General features: G+C 35.9%; 1 protein-coding gene across 1 annotated transcript; it reads right to left on the bottom strand.

Moving 5' to 3' along the window:
* Positions 1-1290: 1290 nt before the first annotated feature.
* On the bottom strand, positions 1291-16905 carry creld2 (cysteine-rich with EGF-like domains 2). Its single transcript, XM_051890155.1, has 9 exons — positions 16523-16905; positions 15252-15334; positions 15006-15116; positions 10567-10658; positions 7602-7778; positions 6226-6324; positions 3886-3969; positions 2551-2646; positions 1291-1622 (listed from the first exon to the last, which is right to left on the bottom strand). The coding sequence occupies exons 1-9, from the start codon at positions 16649-16651 to the stop codon at positions 1543-1545; spliced, it is 951 nt and encodes a 316-aa protein (XP_051746115.1). The 5' UTR covers positions 16652-16905; the 3' UTR covers positions 1291-1542.
* Between the last annotated feature and the right edge of the window lie 347 nt (positions 16906-17252).

Genomic DNA, 17252 nt, shown 5'->3' with positions numbered 1-17252 from the left:
GAGACTATAGGATCGAGGGAAAGATGAATGTAGCAATGTACAGAGACATCCTTGATGAAAACCTGCTCCAGAATGCTCAGGACCTCAGACTTGGGCGAAGGTTCATCTTCCAACATGACAACGACCCTATGCACACAGCCAAGATAACAAAGGAGTTGCTTCCACGACAACTCTGTGAATGTCCTTGAGTGGCTTAGCCAGACCCTAGACTTGAACCCAATTTAACATCTCAGGAGAGATCTGAAAATGGCTGTGCACCGACGCTCCCCATCCAACCTGATGGAGCTTGAGAGGTCCTGCAAAGAAGAATGGGAGAAACTGCCCAAAAATAGGTGTGCCAAGCTTGTAGCATCATACTCAAAAAGACTTGAGGCTGTAATTGGTGCCAAAGGTGCTTCAACATTAGGCAAAGGCTGTGAATACTTATGTACATGTGATTTTTATTTTATTTTTATTTTACTTTTTTTAATAAATTTGCAAAGATTTCAAACAAACCTTCACATTGTCATTATGGGGTATTGTATTGTAGAATTTTGAGGAAAATAATTAATTTAATCCATTTTGGAATGAGGCTGTAACATAACAAAATGTGGAAAAAGTGAAGCGTTGTGAATACTTTCCGGATGCACTGTATAAAACCCCATTTACTTCTACTGGACCCACAAAGATTGCACAAAATGGGACAATGTATAAGTCTATATTGAACCCAACTGTAAAAGTAACGAATATGCAAACAAACCACCTGTTGAGATTTTTTAAATTGTTAGTCCATGTTTAAATTTTTTACTTTTTAATATTTCCGGTACTCTGGTTTCCCCCACAATCCAAAGACATGCAAGTCAGGTGCAATTCCAAATGAGACATCAAATTGCCCATGGTCTGTCTGTGTGTGTTAGCCTTTTGATTGACTGGCCACCTGTCAAGTGTTTTCCTGCCTTTGGCCCAAGACACTGGATCAGCTCCAGCACCTTCATAGAGCACAATAAAGTAAATTATCTGCAATTCTTAGGCTTCATAATTTTAAAAACAAGTTTTTTTTGTTATTTTCAAGTGTTTACTGATGCAGAAATTTTCACTTAATTTCGACTGAAGATCCACCGTCCACATTTTTAATGATTATACATTAGAGGTTATCTATCTCAGATCTAATGAACAGGATGCACCATTTTTAAGGTTAGTATATGGTATAGCTCTGTTCACAACCATGTGAACATTTCCAATATTTTTCATATAAAAAAGCCTGTGCTTAGAGTTTGTAAATATAACCTCTTTTGAAAATTAAAGAAAATGGATGTTTTAGTTTGACTTTATTTCATATTCAAGACAAACAAACAAAATGAAAAAACATCCAAATCAGCATATAAGTTAAAAAACCACATTAAATCTTGCTCACTGAGAAGTAAGTTTAAGTGCCTTTCAGTTATGATTACTGCAGATGAAGAGCTAACAGTATTTACTAGTATCCTACTGGTGCAGGTACTAGTGGTCCCTAGGCTAATTTTGTGTCCTGGTGGTTGTTTTCTGCATCCAAGCCATGTGACATCAGAGGTCCTCATGTTTTTCAGTTGAGTCGCCAGTTTGGACACCTTCAGAATTAAATGCAGACTCGTCCTTGTTCTCTTCTAAAATGAAAGAGCAAAATTATAGAAGTATGAATTTATGCATAAAACAACTTCTTATCTATCTTACTATAACTAATATAATTCCAAGCAAGCTTGTAGTATCTGTGTGGTTCCCAGATATTGAAAAAAGGCTGAACATCACTGTAGAAATGTTGAAAACCTTTTCTTTTGAAAACCTCAGTGGTGGTACAAACAAATGCTCAAGGAATCACTCACTCAAGCCTGTGTCATTATTTACTCACCCCCATGTTCTTTAAAAGCTGTATTATTTCTTTCATCTGCATGAATATTTATTTGGGTGAATTCAATGCAATGACAGTACATTCACTTAAACGCTTAAAGCACCCAAGATTTTCAGCAATAAAGTACATGTAGCTTACTTATAGTTTACCAAATGCCCTGATCGGTTTTGGTTGAAAATAACCTGATATCAAAGCACTTGGAAAATGATAAGCAATATCATCATACTCATGGGTAATTTATTAAAGTAAGTGTTAAATTATGTCATCATCTACTGCCATTGTATTGAATTTATCCAAAGGATATCCATTAAATGACCACCTTTTGTATTCTGCAGAAGAAAATCAGATGGGTTTGGAACAACTTCAGGGTAAGTAAATAATAACATAACTTTAATTTCTGGGTGAACTGTGTAAACAGTGTAAGTACCTATTCACACCAAGAGCAAACATTCACTAAGGATTTGCTCTAAAACCAGTTGCACACTAGCATAATGCTTCCTTCAACCTTAACACGCTCCTGCTGTTCTTTAATACACACTGCTTCCAATTTCTCACATATCTACAAAGCCATAAAAGAGTGTATGGTCCAACTCCGATCATTGCCATTGAAGTTCTACCATGTGAGACAACGCAAACACAGGTAAGGTATATTACACAATGTTTATGAGCATGAAGATAAGTGATACCCTTGCAGGTGCCTTCTTCGTCCTTATAGCCATCAGCACAGGTGAGGCAGCTATCAGCACCAGGTCCTTTGCAACCAGAGCATCCAATATTGCATGCTGGGATATAAAATAGCAGCACACTTTATTTTACAGTGTCCATGTTACATGTACTTAATACAGTAATTTAAGCATAATTACAAGTAACTAACCTAAACCTACTGTAAGTACACTGTTAATTAATATTGGTCATTACTCAGTACTAATTTGTGTTATTACACTATAAAAGGCCAATTCACATTAGGGGTGGGCGATATGGCAAAATCTATCACAATTTTATTTCAGGAAGATCACGATTCATAATTTTTTCATGTTGGTTTTAATATTTTGCAAGTGACTGAGCAGCTGAACTAATTTCCCTACTTACAAGGTAACAAAATATAAATGAAACCATTTATGCCACAGTAGGGGTGGGCGAAGATGAAAATCTTTATTTCATTATTTTACCTTTGTTATTAAAAATAAGAACAAAGATGCACATTACAAATACAATACAATAGGGGAGTGACGAGACAGCTCACAAGAAGAGACGAGACAAGATGAGATTTTTACACATTATTTTTAAATCCTCAATGACTAAATACATGACTAGAAAAATAGTCTGCAGGTGCATTTGACTTGTTTTAACTAATCTTATAATGAATGACATTTCAGTTCTACTTTCTGAATATGAATCATCATATACAGTAAAAAAAAAAAAAAAAAAAAAAAAATACAATACTCAAAGCACTGTAAAATGTTTTGCTCCCTGGCTTCTCTCCTGTATGATTTCATATGAGTCTCATCAGACAGTAATAATAAAAACAGTATAAATATAAATAACACAGTTCTCTTAGTCTTTAAGTGCAACCATAATCAAAGTACTCTCTCAATATTCGAAGTGCAAACAGAGACCAAATTTTTCTTCAAGCATGAAAATAGATACTGATAGAATGCACTCTAGCATAATACTATGATATTTCTTCAAAAGCAGATCATGGAGACATTTTAGTAGTTCACGCTCAAAAATCGTGATATCGCACACCCCTAATTCAAACTGCACCAACAGACGCGGAACAATAGAAATAGACACTTTGTCGGATTAGTGTTACCCCTGTCAGCATTGGTGAGCGCATTCTTTTCCTGAACTAAACATGTTCAATCGACGTTTGTCAGGTCGTGAAATGTCTGTGAAGTGACGTACAGTAATCTGGTGATTTGTCTGTGTCTGTTAGTGCAGTGTGAATTTGCCTTAACAAGGACACCTTAAAAAAGCGTTACTAAAGATATACAGGGTACATAATTATTATTTCAACAAACCTTTACAGGAGAAAGAACCATCTGTGTTTAGGCAGTATTGGTTATCTTTGCATGGAGTTGAATCTTTGCTGCACTCATTGACATCTGCAATAGAGAAAATTTGGAAAATGAGGAAAATGCAGGATCAATACAGGTAAAGACAAAATATATGAGAATTATACATCACACACATTAAACATCCAAAAAGTCTTTAATAAACTGGGCCTCCTACAAGGTTCCAACACAAGAACAAGGTCACATTTTGGCTCAAAATCAATGGTTCTCATTTACTAAGCTTGCGTGCACACAAATTTGTTTGTGAAATCTGTGTACGAACATGAGTAAAGCTTAGGATAATTTTCATTTGAATGTGAACAAATCCTTTAAGAGCTGAAATAGGCTAGTGGACAATGCTGCAACAGACCTGGCTCGAGATAGCCTTCTCAAGCCAACATATTTAATTTGAAATGTACATTTATTGATCCGAAAATGATCTTTGTTATTCTTTTTCTTTAATTTTTATTAGTATTAGGCTGTTTATTTTTAATTGATACTTAACCGCTCTTAACCGATGTTGGATGACAGTCTTTGTTTTACCGTTCTTGATGCTTAAAGGGTTAGTTCACCCAAAAATGAAAATTCTGTGATTTATTACTCACGCTCATGCCGTAAGTAATAAATCACAGCGGCACAAGGGTGAGTAATTAATGACAGAATTTTCATTTTTGGGTGAACTAACCCTTTAAGAAACAGCAGATTGGTCAAGCGTTTGGTTTTGTGAATCACTCATGGAACTGGGATGACTGACAATGATAACCAATGGATAAATGATAAAGCAACAGAAGAAAAACAACAAATTTCAAAACAGATCCGTACGCCATCAAACAAATCAGTGTTGGCTGAATATGTTTATTACAGCTTTAAAAAGATTTGAAACATTTTTGTTGACTAAATGACAAAAAAAATAAAATAAATAAATAAATAAAATAATAGCCTACTAACTACTAAATAGTATTGCTTTATCTTCAAGGGAAAGTCTCCAGACAGTAGCCCATTTATTTAGCCTATTACAACTGTTTATTCCCTGCGTGATTTTATGTAAAATGAGGAATATAGAATCTTATTCTTGCTATATTTTACATTTGTATTGCCAAATAAGTTGCTGTGTACAATTAAAACAGTGCAAAATGAAAATAGTACAGGCAACAAGTTAAGAACAGAAGTTTTTCTTTTTGTCTCTCTCGCCGACACGCTGGATCTCTTTCAGCAAGTTTCTTTGTCTCCCTGGCTGACCCACGATTCACACCTTTAGCTAGTATTATCCTGCACCCCCACTGTGAAGCTACTAAACTATCCTATCCCAACCCCCATATCTGAGCATCTGAGACTGAATAAAAACAAGGGAAGTCACAAAAGAACAAATCAGACTTAAATCGCTATTCTATTAGCCTAATATTTTAAGGGTATAGATAAGGAATTAGCCTAAATCATTTACACTACGTAGTATTTTCGACAAAAGTTAATTAATTATTAAATAAACTCACGTTTTATTGATGATTCGAAACATGAGGACGTGTTATTGGGATATTTCGTCCCTGCATTTTAATTCCACTGTAGTTGAATTGTGCCTTGCTTTTAATAAAAAGTGATCAACAGGTTCTTAATTCATTTACAAAGGAAAGATTTAATAAAAAGTGATCAACAATTTCTTAATTCATGGACACTTTATTTTTCTGCATGTTATGCGCAGAGCTCTGTGTTGTACGGGAATAAATGTTTCAATGTGCACGCCTGACCTGTTGAAATACATCAGTGAATTATCAAACGTAGTTTCAAGCGTTTTTGTCTGCCGTCACTGTAATATTTCACTGTAACAGTAATGTTTCAATGTGCATGCCTGACCTGTTGAAATACATCAGTGAATTATCAAATGTAGTTTCAAACATTTTTGTCTGCCGTCACTGTAATATTTCACTGTAACAGTAGGCCTAGTCAAATAGCTGGAACATTAAGCATTTACATGATAAATAATTAGCCAAGATTAAATGTTATAATTATTAATATTAATAATAATAATATTATTATTATTATTATTATTATTATCATTATTATCAGTAATTTATTTCTTTATTTTATCTTCTTTTAAAAGTACAAATGTCACAGCATTACGGCAGTAGGCATTTTGATTGAGTACTTAGTGTATATTTCATCTTAACTCAACTATAATTGTATTATATTAATGTTATATAAAATTATATAATAAAATAGTGTCAGGGAGACATCCCTGACCAATACCCAACCACCAGAAGATGTTCTTAGATAAAGCAGGCAGAAATGCCCAGATGAGAAACTTTTTCTTACCGACGCATGCTCCTTCTTGGTCTTCCTCCCAACCATTCCTACATTCTTTACAATCTTGATTGGTTCCTCCAGTGCAGGTAACACAAGACTCATGACACTCTTAAAAATATATCAAATAAATAGAATTACAACTATATAACTGATATAAAAAATTACATGCATCTCAAATATCATCAGCATAAGTCATAAAACTTGCATTGACAAATTTACATCAAAATGGTTTTAGTATGTACCATTTGCTTTAATAACAGCATGCACAATGCACCTATTCTTTGTATTTGATTTTTCAATATTCTAAAACCTTTTCCAGATTTTAGATTTTAAAATCCATATTTTCAAGGTGGGCTCAGACTTTTGGACCCCACAGTATACGGACAAACTCAGTTTTACAAATATTATAACTACAGAACATACAGTACAGTGGATATTAAAAGTCTACATTTCTGTTAAAATAGCTGGTTTGTAAAAATGAAAAAGAAACTTTCGCAACTTTGCACTAATCAACAAACTCCTGTGAAATAGTCACTTCAGGTCAAGACAGGTACTCCAAAAATAAAGTCAGTTTTTCCTAGATTTTTCTGACATCTTGCTTATATGCACGCATACACGCATATAGTTTAAGCAACATCACACGACCAGAAGTGCTGTTTTCACGAACATCGACTGCAAATGTGACATTGATTTTATACAACAGTTTAAACAAGTAGTTAATATTAATGACTTACATTTTTTGACACTAAATTGTTTGTTCTTGCTCTATAATCACCAACAAACATTGTTTCAAACAAATCCACAGCAGAACAGTTGCCTTCTCTGTGCAACACAGCTGTGTTTTGTTACTGAATGATTCAGTGTTTTTGAACAAATTGGGTGAGTCACTGATTCAATTACATTTCATTCTTGAATGAAACAGCCTCTGTGTTTCCTCTGCATTGTAAAGATGGATTTTGATGATACTGATAAAAAAAAAAAGCCCTTGCAATTTAACAGATCTGGAACTTTTTTGCAAAGAAGAGTGAGAAAATATTCCCAAGTCAAGATGTGCCAATCTGATAGACACCTATATCCAAATGTTATATGGAGTGCTGAAATAGTGCATAAAATGTAAGGGTGCTTCAAATAAGTATTATTTTAGTCATGTGCACACTTATGCAGTTAGTAATTCCAAGTTTTTTTTATTTTTTAGAAATGTGTCACTTGGGTTTTTAGTGGCATTGCATAGGTTGTAATTTTTCACATTAAAGGTGCAATAGTTCTGATATGATTTATATTCGTTTAATTTTTTTATATCACAAAAACTAGCTGTTTTAAAAGGTATATGTATACTTTTCATAGCCACTATAGATGAGGTTAATCAAGTTGTTTATTTTGTGTACCTTTGCACAAGGAGAATGTATCATTCCTCAGTGAACTAAAATATCCATCACTGCAGTCCAGACAAAACTCCCCTTCATATCCTTTATCACAACTGCACTTCCCGTTTCCAGCCCTTGTTCCATCTCCATCACATTTGCCATTACCATGGCATGGTCTGTCAGCTCCTCCAACACAAGCTTAAAATAATACAAAATAAGATACAATTTTACAAGATAAGTTTTCATAATTAAGACGGGAAGCATTAAAGTCTTCAACAACATAAGTGCCTGAATGGAAACAACTCAAGTGCACAAACTCAATTTCATGCGTTCCAAGAAATTTTGCATGCAAAAGCACTAATATGTTTTTTCTCCCTTTTCCATCAGCTTATACAGGTGCTGGTCATATAATTAGAATATCATCAAAAAGTTGATTTATTTCACTAATTCCATTCAAAAAGTGAAACTTGTATATTATATTCATTCATTACACACAGACCGATATATTTCAAATGTTTATTTCTTTTAATTTTGATGATTATAACTGACAACTAAGGAAAATCCCAAATTCAGTATCTCAGAAAATTAGAATATTACTTAAGACCAATACAAAGAAAGGATTTTTAGAAATCTTGGCCAACTGAAAAGTATGAACATGAAAAGTATGAGCATGTACAGCACTCAATACTTAGTTGGGGCTCCTTTTGCCTGAATTACTGCAGCAATGCGGCGTGGCATGGAGTCGATCAGTCTGTGGCACTGCTCAGGTGTTATAAGAGCCCAGGTTGCTCTGATAGTGGCCTTCAGCTCTTCTGCATTGTTGGGTCTGGCATATCGCATCTTCCTCTTCACAATACCCCATAGATTTTCTAAGGACCATGGATACCATGGTCCTTAAACCAGGTACTGGTAGCTTTGGCACTGTGTGCAGGTGCCAAGTCCTGTTGGAAAATGAAATCTGCATCTCCATAAAGTTGGTCAGCAGCAGGAAGCATGAAGTGCTCTAAAACTTCCTGGTATACGGCTGCGTTGACCTTGGACCTCAGAAAACACAGTGGACCAACACCAGCAGATGACATGGCACCCCAAACCATCACTGACTGTGGAAACTTTACACTGGACCTCAAGCAACGTGGATTGTGTGCCTCTCCTCTCTTCCTCCAGACTCTGGGACCCTGATTTCCAAAGGAAATGCAAAATTTACTTTCATCAGAGAACATAACTTTGGACCACTCAGCAGCAGTCCAGTCCTTTTTGTCTTTAGCCCAGGTGAGACGCTTCTGACGCTGTCTGTTGTTCAAGAGTGGCTTGACACAAGGAATGCGACAGCTGAAACCCATGTCTTGCATACGTCTGTGCGTAGTGGTTCTTGAAGCACTGACTCCAGCTCCAGTCCACTCTTTGTGAATCTCCCCCACATTTTTGAATGGGTTTTGTTTCACAATCCTCTCCAGGGTGCGGTTATCCCTATTGCTTGTACACTTTTTTTTCTACCACATCTTTTCCTTCCCTTCGCCTCTCTATTAATGTGCTTGGACACAGAGCTCTGTGAACAGCCAGCCTCTTTTGCAATGACCTTTTGTGTCTTGCCCTCCTTGTGCAAGGTGTCAATGGTCGTCTTTTGGACAAATGTCAAGTCAGCAGTCTTCCCCATGATTGTGTAGCCTACAGAACTAGACTGAGAGACCATTTAAAGGCCTTTGCAGGTGTTTTGAGTTAATTAGCTGATTAGACTGTGGCACCAGGTGTCTTCAATATTGAACCTTTTCACAATATTCTAATTTTCTGAGATACTGAATTTGGGATTTTCCTTAGTTGTCAGTTATAATCATCAAAATTAAAAGAAATAAACATTTGAAATATATCAGTCTGTGTGTAATGAATGAATAAAATATACAAGTTTCACTTTTTGAATGGAATTAGTGAAATAAATCAACTTTTTGATGATATTCTAATTATATGACCAGCACCTGTAGTTAGCTACCGGAATCAAGTTTAATGGATTAGAAGATTAGAGATTTAAAGGTTACTCTTTTGTCTCTCTTCAGTACTGAGATTAAAGTAATGCAAGAACATGTGAAAGGGACAGTTCACCCAAAAATGAAAACTCTGTTATTAATTACTCAACCTCATGTCATTCCAAATCCGTAAGGGTTTTGTTCACCTTCGGAACACAAACAAAGATCTTTTTGATGAAATCTGAGAGCTTTTTGTCCCTTCATAGACATCTACACAACTGACACTTTGATAAAAAATTAATAAAGAAATCGTAAAACGAATCCATATGAATTGAGCGGTTTAGCCCAAATTTTCTGAAGAGACGCAATCACTTTATATGATGAACAGATTTAATTTAGGATTTTATTCACATATAAACACTGATCAGCGAACAAACAGAAGCTCAACCAAACCTGCTTCATGTGCGAGAACAAACGTCTTGCGGAAGCTCAAACACGCTGCGTAACACACGAAAATGAACCACACTGGTTCTCGCAGAAGCTGAAACGTGATGTGTAACACACAAGAACAAATCTCATTGGTTCACGCATCAAGCAAACATGTTTGAGCTTCCGTTTACAACTGATGTGCAAGATGATGAATGTTTATATGTGAATAAAAGCCTAAATGAAATCTGTTCATCATATAAAGTGATTGCGTCTCTTCAGAAAATTCGGACTAAACCGCTCAATTCATTCATATGGATTAGTTTTACGATCTCTTTATGAACTTTTTGAAGCATCAAAGTGTCAGTTGTGTAGCTGTCTATGGAGGAACAGAAAGCTCTCAGATTGCAACAAAAAGTCTTACGGGTTTGGAACGACATGAGGGTGAGTAATTAATGACAGAATTTTCATTTTTAGGTTAACTATCCCTTTAAGTATGTACAAATTACTGTGCACTTGCAATGTGTTGGCTAAGCATTTGTATTTGCATACTTCTGAAATTTTTTTTTGTGGCCTAACACAGTAAGGCATAATTCACTTACTGTTGCAGTCAGGACCAAAAGAACCTTTAGGGCAGCACACTTTGATGGTCTCAATACAAAACCATTTAAACAGATCTGGGTGTTTTGTTTTCCTGCAACAGAAATGCAAACAATTCTTAGACTTAATTTCTTAATTCGATTAAATGGATGTTTTCAATAACGAGATAGAAGTCCAAAGTATACATCCATTGTCGGCGTGCCGTACTGTATCGCACAGTGCGCATGACGTAAATTACATCATTAACAGAGTCTGTGCAGACTGTCCATATGCAGACAAGCTTTGTATAAAGACGGGGACTGTTTTCTTTACCTGATCTGCCAATCATGATTACACACAATAAGCAGCAGAGGTCTTTATGAGAAAATTAATATTTTGAGAGGTGTTCTGTTTAATGGTGGATGGTTACCACTTTAATACACACACACACACACACACACACACACATATTATATATATTATATATATTATATATACACAGTGCTGCTTGAAAGTTTGTGAACCCCTTGCAGAATCTGTGATATTTTACATAAATGTTTACATGTGGTCCACAAGACAAAAAAAAAAAACAAAAACAAAAAAAAAAACAATTGGCTAAATTTATAAAAACGACCTGCTCAAAAGTTAGTGAACCTTTGAATCTTAATACTGTGTGTCATTAACTGGATGATCTACGACCGTTTTTTTGTTTTGTGATGGTTGTTCATGAGTCCCTTGTTTGTCCTGAGCAGTTAAACTGCCCAATATTCTTCAGAAAAATCCTCCAGGTCTCGAAAATTCTTCAGATTTCCAGCATCTTTTGCATATTTGAACCCTTTCCAGCAGTGACTGTATGACTCTCAGATTCATCTTTTCACACTGAGGAGTGTCAGGGGTGAAAACGTTTGAACAGGATAAAGATGTCCAAATTTTTCTTATTTTGTTTAAATGTCTTTTTTTTCCATTTAGTACTGCCCTTCGGAAACAACAGAAGACACTTAAATGTTTGCCAGAAGACAAATTAAGTACAATATTCCTTGATCTTCAAATTCAAAAGGTTTTCACCCCCCAGCTCTTAATGCATTGTGTTTCCTTCTGGAGCATCAGTGAATGTCTGAAACTTTTTCAATAGTTATGTTTGAGTCCCTCAGTTGTCCTCAGTGTGAAAAGATGGATCTCAAAAATCATACAGTCATTGCTAGAAATGGTTCAAATACGCAAAAGATGCTGGAAAACTGAAGAAATTTTAGGACCTGGAGGATTTTATTTTATTTTTTTCAAGAATATTGGGCAGTTTAACTGCTCAGGACAAACAAGCAACTCATGAACAACCATCACAAAACATAAAAACAGTCGTGGATCATCCAGGTAATGACACAAAGTATTAAGAATCAAGGATTCATAAACTTTTGAATTGGGTCATATTTATAAATTCAGCTATTTTTTTGTCTTGTGGACTTTATGTAAACACCGTTTATGTAAAATATCTTACTCAGGACAGTACTAAATAAAAAAAAAATGACATGCATTTTGTATGATCCCTCTTATTTTGTTAAAATTATTCACATTTTCACAGATTCTGCAAGTGGTTATATATATATATATATATATATTACATACATACATACATACATACATACACACATACACACACAGTTGCAAGAAAAAGTATGCGAACCACTTGCAGAATCTGATAATACAAAATGCATGTTATTTTTTATTTAGTACTGTCCTGAGTAAGATATTTTACATAAAAGATGTTTACATATAATCCACAAGACAAAACAAATAGCTGAATTTATTAAAATAACCCCATTCATAAGTATGTGAACCACTGATTCTTATACTGTGTGTGGTTACCTGGATGATCTACGACTGTTTTTGTTTTGTTTTGTGATGGTTGTTCATGAGTCCCTTGTTTGTCCTGAGCAGTTAAACTGAGCTCTGTTCTTCAGAAAAAAATCTCCAGGTCCTGCAGATTCTTCAGTTTTCCAGCATTTTTTGCATATTTGAACCCTTTACAGCAGTGACTGAATGATTTTGAGATCCGTCTTTTCACACTGAGGACAACTGAGGGACTCAAACACAACTTTTAAAAAAGGTTCAATCATTCACTGATGCTCCAGAAAAAAAACATGATGCATTAATAGACGGGGGGTGAAAACATTTGGAATTTGAAGATCAAGGTAAATTATATTTAATTTGTCTTCCGGGAAACATGCAAGTATTTTCTGTTGCTTCCGAAGGGCAGTACTAAATGAAAAAAAAAATGATATTCAAGCGAAATAAGAAAAATTTGGACGTCTTCATCCTGTTCAAAAGTTTTCACCCCTCCGACTCTTAATACATTGTGTTTCCTTCTGAAACATCAGTGAATGTTTGAACCTTTTTTAATAGTTGTGTTTGAGTCCCTCAGTTGTCCTCCATGTGAAAAGATGGATCTAAAAATCATTCAGTCATTGTTGTAAAGGGTTCAAATATGCAAAAGATGGTGGAAAACTGTAGAATTTTTTGGGAACTGGACATTTTTTTTCTGAAGAACAGCACAGTTTAACTGTTCAGAACAAACAAGGGACTCATGAACAACCATCACACAACAAAAAAAAAACAGTCGTAGGTCATCCAGGTAATGACACACAGTATTAAGAATCAATGGTTCACAAACTTTTTAACTGGGTCATTTTAATAAATACAGCTATTTTTTTGTCTTATGGATTATATGTAAACATCTTTTATGTAAAATATCTTACTCAGGACAGTACTAAATAAAAAAATAACATGCATTTTGTATGATCTCTCTTATTTTGTAAAAATTTTGCACATTTTCACAGATTCTGCAAGTGGTTCACATACTTTTTCTTGCAACTGTACACACACACACACACAATTTATACATTATATATATACACAATTTATGTACATGTATATATGTGTGTGTGTGTGGGGGGGGGGGGGGGGGGGGGGGGGGGTGATAGAAAGGTGTCAGAATATACAGTGTATTGCAGTTTGTTGTGTATGGGGCTGCATAGCCGCAGACAAGTCAGGGTGCCCATGCTGACCCCTGTCCACCGCCGAAAACGCCACCAGTGGGCACGTGAGCATCAGAACTGGACCACGGAGCAATGGAAGAAGGTGGCCTGGTCTGATGAATCACGTTTTTTTTTTACATCACGTGGATGGCCGGGTGCGTGCGCATCGCTTACCTGCGGAACACATGGCACCAGGATGCACTATGGGAAGAAGGCAAGCCGGCAGAGGCAGTGTGATGCTTGGGGCAATGTTCTGCTGGGAAACCTTGGGTCCTGCCATCCATGTGGATGTTACTTTGACACGTACCACCTACCTAAGCATTGTTGAAGATCATGTACACCCTTTCATGCAAACGGTATTCTCTGGTGGCTGTGGCCTCTTTCAGCAGGATAATGTGCCCTTCCACAAAGCAAAAATGGTTCAGGAATGGTTTGAGGAGCACAACAACGAGTTTGAGGTGTTGACTCGGCCTCCAAATTCCCCAGATCTCAATCCAACCGAGCATCTGTGGGATGTGCTGAACAGACAAGTCCGATCCATGGAGGCCCCACCTCACATCTTACAGGACTTAAAGGATCTGCTGCTAAAATCTTGGTGCCAGATAACATAACACACCTTCAGGGGTCTAGTGGAGTCCATGCCTTGACGGGTCAGGGCTGTTTTGGCAGCAAAAGTGGGACCAACACAATATTAGGAAGGTGGTCATAATGTTATGCCTGATTGATGTGTAAATACACATATATACATACCAATATAGTATAGCGTTGTTTTGTTTTGTTGAAAAACAATCACAATGTTAAACTGCCAATAATATAAACCAGTAGGAGATGACTGACAGTTGTCATTCACTGTATTGCATTAATAGAAAGTCAGTTAATATGATTTTTTTTTTCTCAAAATTAATTTTAATAGTATTATTGTATCGTGACTGCAGAGGAAGAAACCTTTATGGCGTAGCCATGCACCCCTACTAGACTGTCTCATTCAATGCTGAGGAGGATTCAGAAGCCTCAGAAAGAACATGACAGCCGCACAAATGGATTTTTAAATGCAAATTATTATTTTTTTTTTTTTTTTGTTTGTTTCCAAGAAAGAAAAAACAATACAGGCATTATTGAAACGCAGGCTCCTAATTTTTGGGTCTGTCCCACAAAATGTAAGACAGCTGGTCACCCTACCCAAGTATATGATGCTGCTTCTTTGTCTTTCTGAGCAGTAGACCTATACTGGAACACAACAGCTGCAGTATCACAAAACAGCTATAGTGCAAACAGGTCTGCCTCGCACACAGTCAAATGAAGAACGCTCAGAAAGGCTTGCCTACTCAACAGTGCACGAGACGTAACGGCACGCAGAAAAATGAAGTATACCTCAGCCTTGAGAATGAAGTCTTCAGTTATTATGGCACAAATTCTCCATCTGAGTTCCTGACCTCTTGAACCACCATGTCTCAAAGTGTTCCTCATTTTCTTCCAACATGTGGTTGCACTCAAAACTGCTGCTGTAACACACGCCCTCCAGTATCTCCATCAGCCTAATCTCACTGAAGAAATCACACATTTTAGAGAATGACTGTAAGCAGTCTATCTTGACAAGTTACAATAGTGCATTTTCATTAGCTCATTAGTGCATGCAAGTAAATGTTTTGAGATGTTTTGTTCAATTTTATTCTTCTCACCTCGACTCATATTTGGAGAGTTTTCGCTCTTCCCATTCTGTGTTTCCACCACCAAAATTGTAATTCGCTGTTTTTTCAAGACCCTGTGAAAAATGCATAAGTTAACACTTAACATATCTAAAGAAACCCTAAAACATATTCTGACACTTGCCTCACATTTAACAGGGTTTCTGCAGGTTTTATGAATGTAAAATTTTTCAAGACCTTTTTAAGACCAACTAAAGGAAATTTAAGGAATAAATTGAAGGGAACACAATATGCCAATATGTTTTCGAAATGTAAATGTCTAGGGAGAAAAACAATGAGTTGTATTAGCAACATTTTAGAGTTTGAACATACAGCTTCAAAAAGATATCCATTACTTTTGAATTAATTTTACAAAAAAAGTAGCTGGAATACCTCTGCTCTCAACCACTAGAATATGGACATAACTCTTACTGTATCTTTTGATCACACTTCAAAAAAGTGGTGTTCTTCCACAGCATTTTTTGTTTGTTTGTGTTTTTTGTTTGTTGTTAGTGTAAATGTCTAAAGATTCTTACAACAATATTCATTTACTGGAGATACAAAATGTCTGAATATGAAGTCTGTTTTGATCAATTTCACAGAAAACAAAAGTGAATTTATGCTTAAAACAAGAAACAAATATCTGCCAACAGGCTCAGAAAAATCAACTTAATTCAAAGGGAAACTCATTGACAGATATTTGTTCTTGTAAGTGTAAACTCACTTAATTTTGTTCAATTTTTGAAAGTCTTAATTTTACATTTGCGACTCAAGTCAAGTCACCTTTATTTATAAAGCGCTTTTTACAATGCAGATTGTGTCAAAGTAGCTTTACAGTGATAGAGGCTGTACAGCAGCTAGAAGTAAATGGTGTCTGTCCAGCTTAAGTAAATGCATTAAAGATGTTTCAATATTTGTATTGGAAAACAAGACAAAATACTGAAGATGACCATTTTTTGCAATGCATGCAACATTTAATGCCATAATAAATTTAAGACTTTCAGCTCTGATTTAAGACCTTTTTAACGCCATAATTTGTGTAAGGGCTAAATAAGACTTTTTAAGACCTGCAGAAACCCTTTTTAAACATGTCTGAATGCCACTACAATGAATGTAGCATCTCTGATGCTAGAGACTTTCTAAGAACTAACACTTTTCTGAATAGCATATGGACTGTTTTGTCATTTTAAAACTAACAAACTTTTTATTTAAAGAAATGTGTCGCTTAAAATGTACTATCTTTCTTTAAGATAGAAAATACATACCTTGTCAAAATTGTCGACTATTTGTCTGCACGTTGAGCATAACGCGTTAAAGTCCTTTGTATAGATAAATCCAAGTGGTAGAAACAAAACAACAAACATCAAGTAAAAAATACTATATGAGAGTAACATGGTTTCGTCAAGTGTATTGTTTAGTTCAAATGCTGTCAGGTAAGAAAACACTGTTTTTTCTGGGTTTGTCTCCAGCTAGTTAGGATGCCCTGAATCAACATCTAGTGCCTGAAATTATGACACGTTAATTATAAAGATGTGTATAATGTCACTTTTACATATCTCCATGCCGCCACACCAGCTAGACATTCAATTCGGATTTCCGCGTCAGCCCTTCGGTAACATTGTGTCTTTATGTAATTGGAGAGCTCTCCTGGCCATCAACGTATGAGCCAATGTACTGCCTCCACGCGCAAGTGTATCCGACTGTGTCCCGCTGTACTACAAACCCCGCCCCTACAAGTTACACCCCTCCAACGAAACAACCAATAGGGAATCCTTGATGTCGTCACTAGTACCGCTCTTCTTCTACTTCACTTTCTTCGCTTTTTTTCTTCTCACTTTCGCCACCTTGCGATAAGGTGGTATGACTGTCTTAGACAAGTCTTGAATCAATCAGAATCACGTTACTTATCATAACTTATGCTGTGTCCCAATTCGCCTGCTTATACTATGCCCTAAAATATAAAGAATATCAATATAAAGAATCCATAGAGAAGAA

The sequence above is a fragment of the Ctenopharyngodon idella genome, chromosome 4 (genome assembly GCF_019924925.1).
Source record: "Ctenopharyngodon idella isolate HZGC_01 chromosome 4, HZGC01, whole genome shotgun sequence".
Lineage (NCBI taxonomy): Eukaryota > Metazoa > Chordata > Actinopteri > Cypriniformes > Xenocyprididae > Ctenopharyngodon > Ctenopharyngodon idella.
Note: the sequence above shows the minus strand (reverse complement) of the source record. Positions and strands in the feature narration are given on the sequence as shown.